Here is a 19,673-nt window from a genome sequence, read left to right as displayed (position 1 = left end):
CTAAAGGCCGACCATGGCGATGACAGTTACCAAGTTAACTACCATTCCTATGTTGTTATTAAGGTTTGAATCCTTCTACTTCAAATGATATTTGAGAATTTTACTCCGCTTTTAGCTTGGGTACTCTATTAGGACTTTAGGTGGCATCTCACTCCAGCATGCGACAACGACAAAAACCATAAAAGAAACGAAACCGTTTTGACCTTGTACGCAAGTGTTTATTTCATCTCTGTCTTACAAAGCCCTTACTAGTCCCAATCCCTAAACCAATTAATTACACTAATTAACACTTGGTGGTATCTTCAGCTTTTGCTGAGAGCTTTAGCGTTCACTGCACCAGGATGTACCCCATGGCTTTGATGTGCTTGTCTCCATTATCTCCTCCATATTTAGCCTCGTTTCCACACGTGTTGGAGTCGTCATGGGCTCCTCCAGTACCAAAACCGATTCTGGAGTCACAGGTATCGCAGTTGTTTTCGTTGTTAGCAACGTATCCGATTCTTGCTCTTGGACCACCAGGATTACTTTCAACTTTAGCATTAAACCCTTGTCGATTACAGTTGACCTGCATCGAGGCTTGTTCACCGATCAAACCCTTCCACATGTCGCGACTCGGTGAGGTGGCGCGGTGTTGCCCGTCAGCGATCAGTGAATACAACGAACTGGACTGCTTGTTTATCGCAATAAACCTGTCTTTCCCATTGACTTTCATACCGAGGCAGATCTTGGAGAAGGGCGTGCTCCAGTAGGTTGGCAATTTGGTTTCTTTTTCATCAAATCCGGTCTCCCCTCCTACATCACTGTAGGATACTTTGTTACCCCAGTAGTCTGAATCGTAGTGGAAGGTCCTCTGCAATTAAGGAAAGAGAAAAGAAATTATCTTTTATTGCCAAAAAGCCGAGTTTCGAGGGGGAGGGGAGGGGGCATAATAGCGAGAGGTGTACCTTTTTGCCATCAATCTTCATGACCGTCGTCCACCCTCCATCTCCGCATCCTTTGATTCCCATGTGGCAGTAAACAAGAATCTCTTGTGAATTAACCAACAGTGTGTACGCACCACTCACAGCGAGCCTGCAAAAAAAATCTGACTTGAATTCTGTTTTCAACTGGCTTTGTGCTTCAGTGTGCTCTGTTATTGCTCTGTAAGCCAAACCGAGAGAGAATGAGCTCATCCTCTCTTAACCAAACCCAATTAGCTTATTCCGTAGATTGGCGTCGGATTCTTGTAGCAAAGTCGAGTTATGGTTGGAACTTCAATCGGATATTTACAACAATTTATGTGCTTGAACGGATTAGTTATTTTAGTATTGGTTTAATCTGTCGCTCAGTCTTAAACTTTTCTTAACAAACTACTACAAACTGAGAAAAAGGAGAAGAGTTGCTATTATTGAAAGCAGGGCAACAATTGACACTCAACTGTCTTTAACAAACTGTTGTCTTTCTTATATTGGACCTCACCGAGGAATTGTTTCATGCACAAGGAATGGTAGCAAATTAGAGAACTCATAAAAAACGCTACCGTTAGGTGGATATGGATATGATTTTCGGTATTGTTTCGTACCCGACTGTGGAGCGATCTAGAGTCGTTGTAATTTAATGGACAATTAAAGGCCTGAAAACCGAACGTTTCTAAAATAAAAAAAAAAGAAGATGTAATCCAACAGGACCCAACTGTATTATTGATTGATGACAGATAATTTATTAGAATACCTCGCAGCCAAAAGGATGAATTACGCAATTATTTACAAATAAAGTTTTAAATATTAAGATACTCATACACTCTACATGCCGACCGGTTAGCTCAGTTGGTAGAGTGCCGGACTACCGTGCGGGAGGTCGCGGGTTCAAACCCCGGCCGGACCACCACTCAGGGTCTTTAAATAACTGAGGAGAAAGTGCTGCCTTTGTTCTGACATCTGCAAATGGTTAAACTTTCTAGTCTTCTCGGATAAGGACGATAAACCGTAGGCCCCGTCTCAAAAACCTTATTTGTTTATTTTTTTTTGGGGGGGGGACGTTAAAGAACCCACTCACTGTTTGCAAAGAGTAGGGGACGTAGTGTTGTGGTCTAGTCTTTGTGCGTATATTCCGTATATCTCGGGTCCGCAGTAATTGGCCTTAGCTGTTGCGGTACCCCTGTCCATATTGGACAAAGCTAAATAAATGATAAATAAATAATCTATATATACAACTAATTGCAAAAAATTACAAAACTTGTTCGTAGGAGACCTTGTTTTAAGAGATTTTAAGGCCGGCAATAAGTGGTTATCAATTGTTATTATTTTAATAAAAGGTAGCATGGTAGGTCCGATCCGTTAGGATGGAAAAACGAAGAAGCGACATGCACGCCTTCAATTGTTACTTATTTTCAATAACAAGAACTAACAATTGTGTCAACTCACGGATCTCTTCCCTTTAGTTCCTGACAAGAAGAGGCCTGAACGGAAAGAAACAAAAAAAACATGCATTGAAAACTTGAAAAGCAAAGATTGAAAAAACTCAAGCTGCGGACAAATAATCAAACCGAGCTCAGTATACCTTCGGGGGTATCGGTGGCTTGCATGGGCAAGTTTCGTTAACCAGTGCAGTAAGGTTTTCCACAGTCGTTTTCAACGCCTCTATTTCCGCTGAAAGCAAACGGTGGAGAGATTAAAGCATGTTAAAGGGCATTCAAAGCATTAGATTGTCTACATGCGGTAATAGATACCTTTTTAGACGATGAGAAGTCCAAAGACTACTGCAAAGCTGACACAACGTAATATATTTTAAAACAATATTTCGGCTGGCAAAACCAGCCTTCTTTCAGGTTTAGATGTTACATCTCTTCTCATCGTCTATTTTTCAAGTTTGGCTGATTAGATCTCCTGTGAGATCCAACGTACAAGCAAGCAGGATCTTCGTTCACGGCTTTTTCAGTTTTTAAAGTTTTCATACCTTTTTAGATTCTAGTACGATTATGCAAATATACCAGTCTCAAGTGCAGCTATGTCAATATTTGTCTTATAAACCAGTTTTGTTGGAAATATATTTCCTCCTTTTCATAAATTATGTTCGTCGGAAAATAAATTACCCTCCTCTTCAGACAATTTCTCTGCCGTCTCCGCATTGATTTCCGAGAAAGTAAAAGAGGTAGTTTGAATTCAATTTGACACACGCATGTGATTTGAAACAATTAATTGTTAATTTTTCCCCACCCATAGCAAGAGAATGTATCATAAGAAAGGTTTCATGAGCCAAGATATTATTTTCAATCAACATTTAGCTTGCGCTTGCGTGAATACCAAAGAATAAATTACCCTCCTGTTGTATATATTTCTTCTTCTGATCAGACATTTCTTCTTCCAAAGTTGCAATTTTAGCCTTGTTGTCTACGAGAATAAAAGGAAAAACAGCCTGAAGACCAAACTCAAACCCGTGATCTATTTGAAATACTTATTACAAGAAGAGAACATGACGTAAAAATAGGGAAAGTTTCCATGCTCCACAATTGTTAGTCTAAATGTAATAATTTGAGCATCCGAAAGACGCTCTTAGAGAAAAAGTCAAAATTGTTTTACTTGTTGATGAGTTCCGCTTCCCCGCAAAGAAGATGACTTGTGAGGATTTCTTTTTGTACCCCACACCCCGCGCCCTTTTACATTAAGATGGTATTTTGGTTGCATACCATACGCTCTAACAGGAGTGAGAAGAGAAGGGACAAGGGTTTCAACATCTCTGTGCTATTCTAATGGCCATACAACTCCTTTACACGCGCAATATCCATGCTAGTTGAGTCTTTCCAATAAAATCTTAACTTTTGTTTATCGACAGCAAATTTCTATTCGATATGAGCCTGACGCTTTGCAACAACCGGAATTTTCTTCAATTTTAAATGATAAAAATGAGGGTATCACTTACCGCTGCAACGGCATTTCTTTTTTTTACCCGCTTCAACTGAAAGCGCACTTATAATCAGAAGAGTCAGGAAAACAAACGCAGTCTTCATAGTAAATGATGAAATCACAGCACCTGGACAAAAAAACAGTCATCAGATCAAATATTAGAATTCAGATTTGAATCAACCCTAACAACCTTCACCTCTGAGTCATTTTAACATTACTTTATCAGTCAGTCAGTCATTCATTCATTCATTCATTCATTCATTCATTCATTCATTCATTCATTCATTCATTCATTCATTCATTCATTCATTCATTCATTCATTCATTCATTCATTCATCATTCATTCATTCATTCATTCATTCATTCATTGATTCATTCATTCATTCATTCATTCATTCAGTCAGTCAGTCAGTCAGTCAGTCAGTCAGTCAGTCAGTCAGGCAGTCAGTCTGTCTGTCTGTCAGTCAGTCAGTCAATCAGACAGTCAGTCCCTAGTCCCTACAGTTTAAAGGGGAGTTATTCCTTATTCGTACAGTTTAGAGAAGGAGTATCCCTTATCCCTGCAGGAGGAGTGGGTGACGTGACGAGCCAAAGAATGTCTACGTGGGAATCTACTATTGCTACTTGGCATACGTTCCGTGCATCTAGTTTAATACTCGGATTTCCTATGGGTGGTGGCTACTAATTAATACAGGGATATTTTTGCGCGATTTTAAACCTATTTAGGGAAAGCAGAACATCGCAAGTGCGTTTGGTATCTGAAAAGAAAATTGGGAGTAACCATGCATTTTTCAGAGATAACAAAGCATCAGTTAAAAAGAAAAACGCCATACTTTGTTCGTATTTTACTACTTTTTAGAATAATCGTTCCCCCAATTTTCTTTTGGATTTCATAGCACTTGCTAAGATCTACTTTTCCCACATAGTCATAAACTGCACAAAAATACTTCCTTATTAAAAGGCATCCCCCTTAAGTGCGTCGCGCGCCGCTAGATATTTCGACGTTTGAATCGGCGTGATGCTTGGTGTGGATGACCCGTAATGCAAGATCGACGACTTGACTTGACTGAGTTACACCGAAACAATGCGAGTCCTATTTTGTCGCTTGGTATGAGCAAAGTTAAATGTGGTACTACGATTCTAATTAATGGTGTTGACACTGTATGAACTGGATAATTATACGAAGATGCTGATCACAGAAACCTTAGACACAAGGTACAATGTAACATTATTAATCTAGCAGACCACTATTTTAGATCTTACCTTAATTTCTCTGAGTTGTGTACGGCAAGGGAACCGATCATCAAATGATCAAATATCACAAACATTTTGTAATTGATTATTTTTTTCAATTTTAATAACAAAAACATTTTTTCCTGAGACAAATTAAAGCTATGGACACATGAGGCACGGTGGTAATTAAAATCACAATAATTGTAGTTGGTAATAAAAGCAGAACTAATTTTACTGAAATATTTCCTGAAAACCTTTCCGCGCGGACAGAAAAAAGAAGACGACATCTTTTTTAAAAGAAGAAATCATTTTAGTAAGAGAACATTTGGCTGAAATAGATTTAATCCTCGTCTGTTCAACGATGTTCGACATTACCTTACAAATTCAATTAAGCTGCTGTTATACTCTTAGAGACGGCCAACTGAGAGTCTACCTTCCACAATTACAAACTCCCCAGGCGGACAAAATATCCATTAAAACTTTATTATTTCCTGTTATTCAGTTTATGCAAAAATCAAGAGATCAGTGTTGTTTAGCACCCTGAAAATTCTAAACAAAGCCCTGATCTTTATCGTAATTGAGGAAAACTAAAAAAAATAAAACCGTTGGTAATTTTCAAAATTTGAAGACTTAGCAAGCGAGGTTTGTATTGACTTTTGTGGATGAACGAACTGACGTATTACAAATGAGATAAGCCCCTCGCGTAAACGATCGGTAAACGAACGTAAATGAACAAGGAATAGATTTATAGTAAAGCACAAAAATGTTGTCATTGCCGATTTGAACTGCAAACAGCCAAGGGGTTGAATACTGGGAATGCTAGTTGCTCTGTTCTCCATCATGCCTTAATTAGAGCTCTCCGGTCAGTGTTAGCAAGTTTCCGCTTTATAGAATTGTGGGATAAATGGTTTGTTGAAAAGCTTTTTGTTTTTTTCGTTATGAACCGATTATGAATAAGATTGCAATGAAAATTAAATTAAGAAAAAATGAGCCATATATAAAAAGCTGCTCTGTTTTCTAGTTAATTTATACAAAAAAGAGCTACAAATCACTTGAGGAAGGACGTAAGAAAAATTGTAGGTAAGGAAAGGATACTATTTTTTATCTCTTATCGACAATGACGTGACGGCCAAGAATTGTTTTAATGGTTAATTCTCAGGAAACAGGATTACACAGGCTGTGTTTCTTCAAGTTAGGTTGAAATCTTGTCCGAATAGACAACACTGGCACAACTTTGGCTAGACGACTGAGTAGTAAGGTTTTTTCAATTTTCGTCTATTCAGCTGAATTCAAACGAATCTTGAACTGAAATGTTCAGAATGGAACGCAAGGGAAGTACTGAGTAGTCGGGACGTATTTCAAGCCGGTTCCAAAAAGATCTTTGTTTATAAAAAATATATATATTTGCCTCGGAGTCAAAAATTTCCAGTTGACCAAATTGAAGTTTGGGTTTTGGTTTGAGAGGAAGGCCGAAACCGAAAACATGTAGCAAGTCAAATTTTGGTCTGGAAAGTAATCGAATACTCACAAAAGCTCAATGGCTAGGCAGATATAGTTCTTCCTCTGATCGAGTATGCCTCAACTTGCAAGTCAACCACAACATTCAAAAAGTAACCCGAGTTGCGCAAGATGCGGATACCCAACGAGAATATTTCAGAAAGTACTTTCAGCAGTCTTCTTCTTTTTCCCAAGATCGCTTTAGGATCTTAAAAGCGATATGCGTGTACACTCAGTAACACGGGTTGATCTGTTTGTATTCTCTAGCAGAAATCTTAAGTCAGCGGAAAATTTCAAGGAACAGGTGACTTTTTTCCCACATTTTAAAAAGGAACTCCTTTCAGCTTTTCTGAAGGTACTAATGGGCCTCCTTTTGTTCTCTTAAGCTTGACGACATATTTCTTCACTTCAAAAACAAAAGGGATTAATTTTCCACGTAACTTATTTTAAACAAGCTTCAGGTAATAAAACACCAAAGAAAACGCTAGTATTTCTTCAGAATTTAATCCGACTTTATCAGGCAATCGATGCATTCCAAACAGATATTGACCCAAATGAACCGTTTGCTGATGAGTAAATCGGTCTTTCACAAAAACATCGCTCCTTAGAGTTACGAGAGTAGAGTAATCTTATATATATTCTACAGTTTAGAAAAGTGTTATCCTTTTTGCCTATAGTTAGAGTTATCTTTCAACCATAAAGTTAAATTCTATAGTTTAGCGGACAGTGGTCCTTTATCGCTAGAACACCTCAAACATTAAGGTTGTAAATATCCCTAAAACTACTGACTGGTTTCGCAAATTGGGTTATCTACTCTTGTTAAAATAATTTCTCTAGTCATCCTTTATCCACCAAATTATTTTGCCCAGTTTGTAACTCCGATTATGCGGATAGTTATATAGGGAAAAGTGTTCGAAAATTTAGTTGCATGTGTTATTATAATTGAATGTCAGTATAGTTTTTGTGTTCTCTTACCCGCATCCGTTTAGAGACATTTCTATTTGTCTATAACAAACCGATTGACATTACACGGTGCCCTCGCTTTCCTAGATCTGGATCAGTTCCACGTACGCGATCGCATATTTTGGCAAAAACATGGACCAATTATTTGTTTGCAAACACCTCACGGCCAAATGTTCAAAAATAATAAGTACTTTTGGAGAGCTGTTTCCATGTGCCACTTTTTAGTTTTGTTTTATAAGTTGTACACCACTTTAATTAGTGACAATAACCGGTTGAATATAATTCAACCGGTTTGTCTTGAGGTTGTTAACGGACGTCCACAAAGCAAGTACAAAGTTCGGAAAAGGTTAACGCCGCAGCAATTTAGGTTGTATTGATAATAAATATTGAAAAGTGTCAGAAATGCTTAAAAAAATACCACAGACAGTTCGGGTATACAAACCCTTCTTTAGTGTGGAACTAAACTGTAAATGTAATAGTTCAAATGAAGCTTAAATTAAGTTTGAGACCTTTCAGCTGAACAGTTTCCAGTTAAAAATGATATTCATTTCACGCTGCCTAAGTTTGATGTTTGTCCCATTGCATAAAAGTATACCCCGCACTTCAATGTCAGAAATACTGTGACCAGTGCGTTTAGGTTGCGTTGTATTCTATTGCTTAGCGTGAGCAAGCCGAATGATGGACGCCGCACGTTTAATAACTAATTAAACTTGGAGCATGAACCAGAAATACGAAGCTACCAGAAACGATAAGTCATGTGAGCGAAAAAGAAAAAGCATTAGATCCAGCAGATCTTCTGTGTATCAGAACTTACCTCAAATTTCCAATTGTTTTCTGAATAGAAAACGATCCTCAGATGAACACGTCTTGGGTATCTACGCTTTGCCTAAAGAGAATCCCTTGGTTAAATTGTTGGTAATTAAACTACCAGATCTCCTGCGGCTTAATCATTCTTGTCTAAACAACACTACGACCAAGAAAATGACTGAATAATGACAATAATTCATTACTCAAAATAACGAATAGGGAACCAATACGTAATTTCGGAGTGCTCGCAGCCAAACCTCAAAAACTAGTTAAAAATTTTTTGCTGGGTCAAGACAAATACCATAGACACTTACACAATAATAGAGAATCGCGATAATGCCGGATCATCACTCTTTTTGGATTTCATAGCACTTGCTCAGATCTACTTTTTTGCATAGTCATGAACCGCGCAAAAATACTTCCTTATTAGAAGGCGTTTGAATCGGCGTGATGCTTGCTGTGGACGACCCGTAATGCGAGATCGACGACTCGAGTAACACCGAAATAATGCGAGTCCTATTTTGTCGCTTGGCGTGAGCAACGTTAAATCCCGCACTGCAATTCTAATTAATGGTATTGACACTGTATGAACTAGATACTTATACGAAGATGCTGATCACAGAAACCTTAGACATGAGGTACAATGTAACATTATTAATCTAGCAGATCACTGTCTTAGTTCTTACATTAATTTCTCTGAGTTGTGTACGGCAAGGGAACCAATCCTCAAATGATCAAATCTCACAAACATTTTGTAATTGATTATTTTTCAATTTTAATAACAAAAACATTTTTGCTGAGACAAATTAAAGCTATGGACACATAAGGAACGGTTCTAATTAAAATCTACAATAATTGTAGTGGGTAATTTAAAAGCAGAACTTTTCTCAGTTTGGCTTAGATATTTCCTGAAAACCTTTCCGCGTGGACAGAAAGAAGAAGACGACGTTTTTTTTTTTTTTTTTTTTTTTTTTTTTAAGAAGAAATCATTTTAATAAGAGAACATTTGGCTGAGATAGATTTAATCCTCGTCTATTCAACCAAGGTCTTTCAGACAGCAAGTCACAACATTACCTTACAAATTCAATTAAGCTGTTGTTATACTCTTAGAGACGGCCAACTGAGAATCTCACTTCCACAATTACAAACTCCCAAGGCGGACAAAATATTCACTAAACCTTTACTGTTTCCTGTTGAACACCCGGTATCAGTTTTGAAGCTGTAATTCAGTTATGCACAAATCATGAGATCAGTGTTGTTTAGCGCCCTTAAAATCCTAAATATAGCAGCGATCTTTATCGTACTGTTGAAGAAAACTGAAAACCAAACCTTTTGCAATTTTTAAAATTTGAAAACTTAGCAAGTGAGGGTTGTACTCATTTTTGTTTATGAACGAACTGAAGTATTACAAATTTTGTGAGTAATCAGTTACTTTCCAGGCCAAAATTTGACTTGCTACATGATTGTATTCGGTTGCGGCCTTCTTCTCAAACCAAAATCAAAATTTCAATTTTGTCAACTGAAAATTTTTGACTCCGAGGAAAATAATTTTTTTTATAAACTGGTAAAGGTCTTTTTGGAAACGGCTTGAAGGACGTCTCGGCTACTCTGCACTTCCCTTGCGTTCCATTCTGAACGTTTCAGTTCAACATTCGTTTGAATTCAGCTGAATAGACGAAAATTGAAAAACTTTCCTCAGTCGGCGTAAAATTAAGAAAAAATGAGCCAGATATGAAAAGCTCGTCTGTGTTCGTAGTTAATCTATACAACAAAAGAGCTACAAAGCAGCTGAGGAAAGACGTGAGGAAAAACGTAGGTCAGGAAAGGATACCCCCTAACGATTTTTCAGCCCTTGAAATGTATAAATGGAAGATCGACAGTGATGTGACTGCCAGAAATGGTTAATTCTAGAAACAGGATTGCGCAGGCTGTATTTCTTCAATTTAAGTTGTCATCTCGTTCAAATGGACAACACTGGCTTTACTTAGTCTAGACGACTGAGGAACGTTTTTCAATTTTCGTCTATTCAGCTGAATTCAAACGAATGTTGAACTGAAACGTTCAGAATGGAACGCAAGGGAAGTGCGGAGTAGCCGAGACGTCCTTCAAGCCGTTTCCAAAACGACCTTTTCCAGTTTATAAAAAAAATTATTTTCCTCGGAGTCAAAAATTTTCAGTTGACAAAATTGAAATTTTGATTTTGGTTTGAGAAGAAGGCCGCAACCGAATACAATCATGTAGCAAGTCAAATTTTGGTCTGGAAAGTAAATGAATACTCACTAAAGCTCAATGGCTAAGGAGATCTAGTTGGCTCTGAGTATGCCTCAACTTCGGTACAAGTCGACCACAACTGTACTTAAGAATTGGTTCATGCTTAGTCTGCGTGTATCATGTAATGGATGCACTCGGGAAGTTTGGAGAGCACTAAGAAACGTGAGAGCAACCGTAGTTTCTTGAGCCGGATGCCAAAACTTCGCAAGTGCATCCGTAACTCGATATGTGATGGAAATCATGTGATGGACAACAACAACAACAAAACCAAAGAAACCCAACTTTTTTGACATTCTAAACAATCTTTATTTTCTCTCAGCTTTAAACAAGCCTGATCCCCACTGTTTTAAGCCCCTAATTAACCCTTGTTGCTTTCCAGGCTGTCACCTTCACCTTGTTGCAAGTTCCATCCCTCACTGCACCAAGATGTACCCCATGGTCTTGATGTTTTTGTCCCCATTATCTGCTCCGTGTGAAGCTTTGTTGCCACACGTGTTGGAGTCGTCGTGTTTCCCTCCTGTACCAAACCCGATTCTGGAGTCACAAGTGTCGCAGTTGTCTTCCTGGTTACCAAGGATACCGATTCTGGCTTTGGAATGGGGAATGTCACCACTAAGAACGTTGAACCCTTCCTTGCTACACTTGGGCTGCAAGGAGGCTTGTGCACCAATCAGACTCTTCCACGTGTCACGACCCAGTGAAGTGATACGATGCTGGCCGTCAGCGATCAGTGAGTGGAGGGAGCTGGCCTGCTTGTTGATGACAATATAGTTGATCTGCTCACCAATCTTCATACCGAGGCAGATCTTGGAGAAGAATGTGCTCCAGTAGGTCGGCAACTTCGTTTCTTCTTGGTCAAACCCACTCTCCCCTCCTGCAAGGTTGAAGGAAGCCTTATTGCTCCAAAGGCTTGCGTCGTAATGGAAGGATGGCTGAAATTAAAGGTAGATTAAAAATGACACCAAATCGGGGAATAACCGAGATTGAACTAAGTGACAAAGGGGTACCTTTTTTCCATCAATCTTCATAGCCGGCGTCCACCCTCCATCTCCACATCCAAAGTTTCCCATGTGACAGTAAACAGGAATCTCTTGTGAATCAATCAGCAGCTTGTACACTTTGCTCTGCAGCGACCTGAAAAATAAAGAAATTAGCGCAAAAGGATTTATTCAATTGAGATTCGAATCCGAACTGTCTCTTTCACAAACGTTTACTTCATGGTTGCTTGAAATAATTTCTATCACTTTGTTAATCAGCATTGTAAAAGGTTATTGAAACAGTTCGTGACTTGCTTGCAGTCCCACTTTCCTGCTTATGATAACTGTTAAATGTAACTGCTTCGAATCCGTAATTAGAACTGTAAGCTTGCTTCCTAAGACTGCTTTTTTTTCACACGACAAAACGGCCAATAAATATCGTCAGGTGCAAGACATAAGATTTTTTAACTAACTGACCTGCAAAAAGAAAGATCGCTTAAAAATCTGACCTGAACTAAGAGCGTTTTCCAACTGGCGTTTTACTTCAGTACATATGCGTTATTGGCCAAGCGTGAGGTCAAGATGGCTGGATATTGGCCAAGTTCTTTTTTTTGCGTTTTTCGTCTCGGTCCATAAAAACGCCAAAAAAGAACGAGGCCAATATCCAGCCATCTTGACTGAACAAGCTTGGTCAATAAAGGATTTATTATATGGCTTTATCTTCAAGTTAAAACTACAACAACAAAACAAAACAGAAAATGAAATGCTCGGAAAGAAATTCTTCATAGCCGGCCGGTATAAGATTTATTTTCAGTGCATTTTTGGATTAGCATGTAATCATGGAAAACAAGGAATCCTAAATTATCTTAAGGCTCTAACTTTCTTATGGCTTAAAGGGAGTATACAATTATTGAGTACGAAAAATATAGATTTTCGCAAGTGCGGGAAGATTTTAATAGAATCCGGCAAACTCGCCATTTTCAGCCGATCACGTGGTGGCGTAAATAAAACATTTTTACACAGCTTTCGGCCTCCAATCAATAATTCTTGAATGAAACAATACATTTTGAAATTATATGCAAACATAAGCCGAAAAATAGGGCGGGTAAATCAGAAAACTGGGCGAAACTTTGATAAGATTTTGTTGTTTACAATAAGCAAGACGCGGCTAAATTAAAAACGTGAGCTTCTTCGGTGAACTTGAAAAAAACGCTTTTCTGAACGGCTCTAAACACTTAACGCAACTATCACTACGTTATTATTTAAGGTTACTGCCATGATTCGCGAGTGCTTTCAGGGAAATCTAGCGTACGCGCGCTGATTTCGATAAAACCACGGAAAACTATATATCACTGTAAAGCTGATAAATTGAAGTTTGCTAAATATCAATGCTTTTTTTTATTTTGTTGGATGCATAAGCGCTCAGAGGCCTGCAAACTCAATACTAGCGACATGTACTTAACTGAAGTACCCACTCTCACGTAAAGGCGCACAACCAAACAGACTGCACAATATCAATCAGGAGATAATAGGCTAACAAAGTGTGTCAGGCTTTTTCTTTATTCCTATTGGTTTGTGAGAAAACCCATCCTAAAGATGGACAATGGAAAATTTTTGTAGTCGCGTCAGATGTTAACACGTCACGGGAAAAATATTTTGAATTTCGTAAAGGCCTGACACACTTTGATGCATTAATATCTGATGACCATTTTGGCCAAATTTCGTTGAAATTTGGCAAATCTACATACCCTATTAATTCATTTGAAGATGGGGAACGAAAGCCGTGTTTTCGGCCTTGAAACATTTTCAGAGTTTTCGCACCTCGCTAAAATACTTGTCAACGCGCTCACGCCGCCGGGCAATCAAACACAAAGAAGCATTCGCTGGGGAGTTCTGTAGATTAAAAAAAAACAAACGAAATTCTCCGCGGAAGCATTTAGTGTTACTGTAATATTGTAAAGCGATTTCTTTATGGGAAAAGTTAAGTCTGGCGCGAGAAAGCCGCCGGCGAAACCAAAACAAAGAAGAAAACGGCAGATAGACGCAGAACATGAAACTGGCAGCCCCAGCGAAGTTGACACGAGACACGCTCTTCTCACCGCTATCAGTACACGAGGCTGCGCGCTGAGGTTCGCTACTTTAATATTTTCAGCCAGTCAACAACGGCGAAAGTGGCTGGATTGTCGCCGGCATCTTCGATTTCGGACTCCGAACTGATGTTCGACTCTCCACTATCCGATTTCTCGTCGTCGAATTTCTCTGCTGCCGAGGCAATTATTTTTATCCGCCTTGCCCCGATATCTTTCGACGAGGATGGGTTTGAAAGAAAATCTGACTGGTTGTACCAAGAACCCTTGTCGCTCTCCGCCAGCTGAAGTTTTTTGGCTTCGTCAAATGATTTTTCGACCTTCTTTGGCCCCGGTTTTTTCATACCTTTCACCCAAGGCGACTTTTCTAGTTTCGCTTTCTTCATAACAACCTTTTACGCAATGCTTGAATCCAAAATGGAACGCTGTTTCACAGTAAAATGTTAGATACCAACATGGCGGCCGGAAACCAGCAAAAACATCTGGAGTTTACCTTGGCTATTTCAAAGCCTTTCTTCTCTCTGCTGAACTTTCACACATTGACATTAACGCCTCTATTACATGTTAGCTGATCAGACCTAAAAAAACACCAGGCGAATCGATGTTTTCATGTACGTGACATGTTAGAGCAGCAATCCTTCTGTCACGCACTGCGCAAAAATCTAAAATTCAAACTGCTCTATTTTCAAAACAAAGAATGCCCTCCTGCTGAAAACAAGCGAGCCGATGAAAATTTAGATTTTCTTATACTGTATGTGATGAATATAAAAACCCAAAATTGTGTTTAGTTATGAATTTCAGTTTTTTATGACGTCATGTGAAAACCAAGAATAATCACAAGATGAGGCGACAGAGCTGCAAAGCTTTACGTATTTCCGTTATTACGGAAATACATTTAAGACATAAGCACGCACGCGTTACAATGTTATTCTCATTGCACCTAACCAAATTGCGGCCCCCTCGCCTTCCCCCCCCCCCCCCCCCCTAAATCCACCCCTTTTAAATATAAAGGAGAAGAGTTCCTAACATTGAAAACAAGACAACAATTGACACTAAAACTGTGTTTAAAAAATTGTTGTCTTTCGTCTACTTCACTTCCCAGAGTTTAATACCTGAAAAATTATAGCAAATTCGAGCACACATAAAAAAAACCCCGTTGTGTGGATATGAATTTTCGGCATTGTTTCGTAACTGACTGTAAAGCCATCTAGATTTGTTGTCATTATGGACAATGTGAAAACCGAACGTTTCTGTAAAACGTGGTGTGATTCGTCATGGCTTTAAACTACATAATGTGTTGGCAAGAGACCCAGTTCTTAATGCCAGCGATTAGTGGTTAGTCAATTAATACGTTTTGAAAAAAAGAATTGATAAATAAGGGTGAAACATAAATGTGAAAGCGTAGTACTCCCGTTCCAATAACAAGAATTGTCAATTGTGTCAACTTACGGATCTTTCTTGTACAGTTCCTGGCAAGAAGAAGCCTGAACAAAAAGAAACAAAAAAGAAACCTGCAATGAAAACTTGAAGAGCAAATATTGAAAACATTCAAGCTGCGCGGACAAATAATCAAACCGAGCTCAATATACCTTCGGGGGCTTGCATGGGCAAGTTTCGTTAACCAGTGCAGTAAGGTTTTCCACAGTCGTTTTCAACGCCTCTATTTCCGCTGAAAGCAAACGGTGGAGAGATTAAAGAATATTAAAAGGGTATTCAAAGCATTAGATTGTCTACATGCGGTAATAGATACCTTATTAGATTCTAGTACAAGTATACAAATATACGAGTCTCAAATGCAGCTAAGTCAATATTTGTCTTATAAACCAGTTTGAAGTCTGAATTCAATTTGACACACACATGATTTGAAACAATAGGCCATTTCCGAGTTGCTGTGAACCTCATTATGAAAGCGAGGCTAAGTGCAAATCTTTCCATATGAAAATTAGTTTTGTTTGCATATGAACGAAAACTAAATTTTATAATAAAAACTTTGCCCTTGGCCTCGCTTTGAAAACGAGGTTCAAAGCAACTCGGAAATAGCCTATTAATTGTTAATTTTTTCCCTACCCATAGCAGGAGTATGTATGTATCATAAGAACGGTTTCACGTGCCATGATAATTATTTTCAATCAACATTAGCTTGCGCCTGAATACTAAAGATAAATTACCTTCCTGTTGTGTCCATTTCTCCTCCAAGGCCGCAATTTTAGCCTTGTTGTCTAAGAGAATAAAACAGACAGCCTGAAGACCAAACTCAAACGTGTGATCTATTTGAAATACTCACCACACGAAGAGAACATGACGTGAAAACAGAGAAAGTTTTCAATGCTCCACGATTGTCAGTCTAAATATAATTTAAGCATCCGAAAGACGCTCTTAAGGGAAACAGTCAAAACAATTGTACTTGTTCATGAGCCCCGCTTCTCCACAAAGAGGATGCCTTTTGAGTATTCTTCTTTGTAACCCACACACCGCGCCGTTTACATTTACATGGTGTTTTTGTTGCATATCCCACGTTCTAACAGGAGTGACAATTGAGAAAAGGATTTCAACATCTCTGCTTTATTCTAATGGCCATACAACTCCTTTACACGCACAATATCCACGTCAGTTGTAGTCTTTACAATGCAATCTTAACTTTTGTTTATCGACAGCAAATTTCTATTCGATATGAGCCTGACGCTTCGCAACAACCGTGGTTTTCTTCAATTTCAAATAATAAAAATGAGGGTGTCACTTACCCTTGCAACGGCATTTCTGTTTTTTGCCCGCTTCAACAGAAAGCGCGCTTATAATCAGAATAGTCAGGAAAACAAACGCAGTCTTCATAGTAAATGGTGAAAATACAGTCCCTGGACAGAAAACAAATCAGATCAAATATTAGAATTCAGATTTGTATCAACCCTAACAACCCTCACCTCTGAGCCCTTTTTAACATTAATTTTTCAGTCAGTCAGTCAGTCAGTCAGTCAGTGAGTCAGTCAGTCAGTCAGTCAGTTAGTCAGTCAGTCAGTCAGTCAGTCAGTCAGTCAGTCAGTCAGTCAGTCAGTCATTCAGTCAGGGATATTTTTGCCCGGTTTAAAACTATTCAGGGAATGCCGGTACTTCGCAAGTGCTTTTGGTATCCAAAAAGAAAATTCAGAGTAACCATACAGATATAATAAAGCTTCATTTGGAAAAGAAAAAACGCAATACATTGCTTTGTATTTTACTGCTTTTTAGAATAATTGTTGCTTAATTATCTCTAAAAAGATTCGTGGCTACCCCTAATTTTCTTCTTGGATTTCGTACCACTTGCTAAGATCCACTTTTTCCGCATAGTCATTAACCGCGCAAAAATACTTCCTTATTACAAGGCACCGCCCTTAATTATAAGTGCGTCACGTGCCACTAGATATTCCGACGTTTGAATCGTCGACTTGAGTTACACCCAAAATAATGCGAGTCCTATTTTGTCGCTTGGCGTAAGCAAGGTTAAATGCGGTACTCCAATTCTTATTAATGGTATTAACACCGTATGAACTAGATAATAGACCATTTCCGAGTTGCTTTGAATCTCATTATGAAAGCGAGGCTAAGTGCAAAGTTTTTGTTATGAAAATTAGTTTTCATTCATATGCAAACAAAACTAATTTTCATATCAAAAGTTTTGCACTTAGCCTCGCTTTCATGGTGAGGTTCACAGCAACTCGGAAATGGCCTATTAGACGAAGATGCTGATCACAGAAACCTTAGACATGAGGTACAATGTAACATTATTAATCTAGCAGATCACTATTTTAGATCTTACCTTAATTTCTCTGAGTTGTGTACGGCAAGTGAACCGATCTTCAAATGATCAAATCTCACAAACATTTTGTAATTGATTATTTTCCAATTTTAGTAACAAAAAAAAATATGCTGAGACAAACTAAAGCTCTGGTACACATAAGGAACGGTCCTAATTAAAAGTCTTTAATAATTGTAGTGGGTAATTAAAGTAAAACTTTTCTTAATTTGGCTTAAATATTTTTTGAAAACCTTTACGCGTGGACAGAATGAAAAAAATGACATCTTTTTTTAAAGGATGAAATCATTTTAATAAGAGAACATTTGGCTAAAATAGATTTAATCCTCGTCTATTCAACAAAGTACTTTCAAAACTTTCAATCAGCAAGTCACAAAATTACCTTACAAACTCAATTGAGCTGTCGTTATACTCTAAAAGTCTCCCTTGCACAATTACAAACAAAGCAGACAAAATATTCATTAAAACTTTACTGTCTCCTGTTAAACAACCGGTATCAGTGTTTTTGAAGCTGTAATTAAGTCTATGCACAAAACAGGAGATCAATGTTACTTAGCGCCCTTAAAATCCTAAATATAGTTCCGATCTTTTATCGTAATTGAGCAAAACTGAAAAAAATAAACCGTTTGAAGACATAAAATTGAAAACTGAGCTACCTTGTAATGGTAAGAGGGAAAAGAATCCACTTACTTAACACGCTGATTTTTGTGGACAAACAAAGTAGAGTATTGGAAATGAGATGAGTTCTCCGCGTAAACAAGCGTAAACGAACAAGAAATATAGTTTTAAGGTTGAGCACAAAAGTTTTGTCATGCATTTGGACTGCAAACAAGGGGTTGAATGCTGGGAGTGCCAGTTGCTCGGTTTTCCAGCATGCCCTAAGAAGACGTAAGAGCTCTCTGGTGTTAGCTATTTTTTGCGCTTTGTAGAACTGTAGGATAAAGGGCTTGTTGAGAAGCTGTTTTGTTAGTTTAGGACCTTAAAAGTGATATCTTTGTACATGCAGGAACACAGGTTGGTCTGTTTGTATTCTCCAGCAAAAATCTTAAGTCGCAGAGGAAAATTTCAAGGAACAGATCACTTTTTTCCCAAAATTTTAAAAAAGAACTGCTTTCAGCCTTTCTGAAGATACTAGCTGGCCTCCTTTCGCTCTCTCAACGACATATTTCTTCACTTAAGAGATTTATTTTCCATGTCACTTATTTTTAAACAAGCTTCAAGTAATAAATCCCAAAAGAAAGCTTTAGTATTTCTTTAGAATTTAATACCTCGCGATCAGACATTGACCGAAATGAACCGTTTGGTGATGGGTAACTTAAACCGTCTTTACAAAACGTCGCTCCCAAATGACGATAGTAGAGTTATCTCCTATTCTGCAGTTTAGAGGGGATTCATGCCTTATTAGAGATATCCCATATCCCTACAGCATAGAGGAGTGTTATCCATTATCCCTACAGTCAAGAGGAGAGTTATCTCTCAACCCTAAAGTTTATTTCAATATACAGTTTAGAGGAAAGTAGTATCTTATCACTAGAACGCCTCAAATATTAAGGTTGTAAATATCCCTAAAACTACTGCGTATTTTTGCAAATTGGTTTATCTACTCTTCTTAAAATAATTTCTCTCGTCATCCTTTATCCGCCAAATTATTTTGCACGTCAAAACCCATGCAGTTTTTTAACTCTTAAACAGGGTTCCCTCTTTTTTTGATTCCTCGGGCTCGAGGAACAAAGCAAAATTATTAATCTCTGTTAGATCTTTACCTTAATTTCTCTGAGTTGTGTACGGCAAGGGAGCCAATCCTCAAATGATCAAATCTCACAAACATTTTGTAATTGATTATTTTCAAATTTCAATAACAATATTTTTGCTGAGACAAGTTAAAGCTAGGGACAAATAAGTAACGGTGCTAATTAAAAGCTACAATAATTGTAGTGGCCTGGGTAATTAAAGTAAAACTTTTCTTAATTTGGCTTAGATGTACGTTTCCTTAAAACTTTTCCGTGTGGACAGAAAGAAGAAGACATTTATTTAAAGAAGAATCGTTTTAATAAAAGAAAATTAGGCTGAAACAGATTTAATCCTCTTCTATTCAAGAAAGTACTTTCAAACCCTACAAACTGCAAATCGCACAAGTTCCTTATAAATAGGCTATTTACGCCATTTAGC

The 19,673-nt window shown here is 38.1% G+C and overlaps 2 protein-coding genes across 2 annotated transcripts in view; both read right to left on the bottom strand.

Annotated features, from left to right (window-relative positions):
* Positions 1 to 8,445, bottom strand: part of LOC146454319 (putative skeletal organic matrix protein 5) — an 8,506-nt gene extending 61 nt beyond the window's left edge. Inside the window, exons 1-7 of the mRNA XM_085095632.1 lie at positions 8,390 to 8,445; positions 3,898 to 4,008; positions 3,297 to 3,368; positions 2,539 to 2,627; positions 2,403 to 2,437; positions 945 to 1,071; positions 1 to 850 (exon numbers count right to left, since the gene is read on the bottom strand). The exon at positions 1 to 850 is cut by the window's left edge and continues 61 nt beyond it. Of these exons, the coding sequence (XP_084951758.1) occupies positions 329 to 850; positions 945 to 1,071; positions 2,403 to 2,437; positions 2,539 to 2,627; positions 3,297 to 3,368; positions 3,898 to 3,985 (933 nt within the window). The 5' untranslated portion in view covers positions 3,986 to 4,008; positions 8,390 to 8,445 and the 3' untranslated portion in view covers positions 1 to 328. The remainder of the gene's footprint in view (positions 851 to 944; positions 1,072 to 2,402; positions 2,438 to 2,538; positions 2,628 to 3,296; positions 3,369 to 3,897; positions 4,009 to 8,389) is intronic.
* A 2,523-nt stretch (positions 8,446 to 10,968) lies between these two features.
* Positions 10,969 to 19,673, bottom strand: part of LOC146454316 (putative skeletal organic matrix protein 5) — a 102,713-nt gene continuing 94,008 nt past the window's right edge. The window contains exons 1-7 of the mRNA XM_085095631.1: positions 17,508 to 17,536; positions 16,459 to 16,569; positions 15,886 to 15,936; positions 15,307 to 15,386; positions 15,167 to 15,201; positions 11,661 to 11,787; positions 10,969 to 11,585 (exon numbers count right to left, since the gene is read on the bottom strand). Coding sequence (XP_084951757.1) covers positions 11,067 to 11,585; positions 11,661 to 11,787; positions 15,167 to 15,201; positions 15,307 to 15,386; positions 15,886 to 15,936; positions 16,459 to 16,546 — 900 coding nt within the window. The 5' untranslated portion in view covers positions 16,547 to 16,569; positions 17,508 to 17,536 and the 3' untranslated portion in view covers positions 10,969 to 11,066. Of the gene's footprint in view, positions 11,586 to 11,660; positions 11,788 to 15,166; positions 15,202 to 15,306; positions 15,387 to 15,885; positions 15,937 to 16,458; positions 16,570 to 17,507 lie in introns of the transcript that reaches the window.

The sequence above is a fragment of the Pavona decussata genome, unplaced genomic scaffold (genome assembly GCF_977016875.1).
Source record: "Pavona decussata unplaced genomic scaffold, jaPavDecu1.1 SCAFFOLD_303, whole genome shotgun sequence".
NCBI lineage: Eukaryota > Metazoa > Cnidaria > Anthozoa > Scleractinia > Agariciidae > Pavona > Pavona decussata.
Note: the sequence above shows the minus strand (reverse complement) of the source record. Positions and strands in the feature narration are given on the sequence as shown.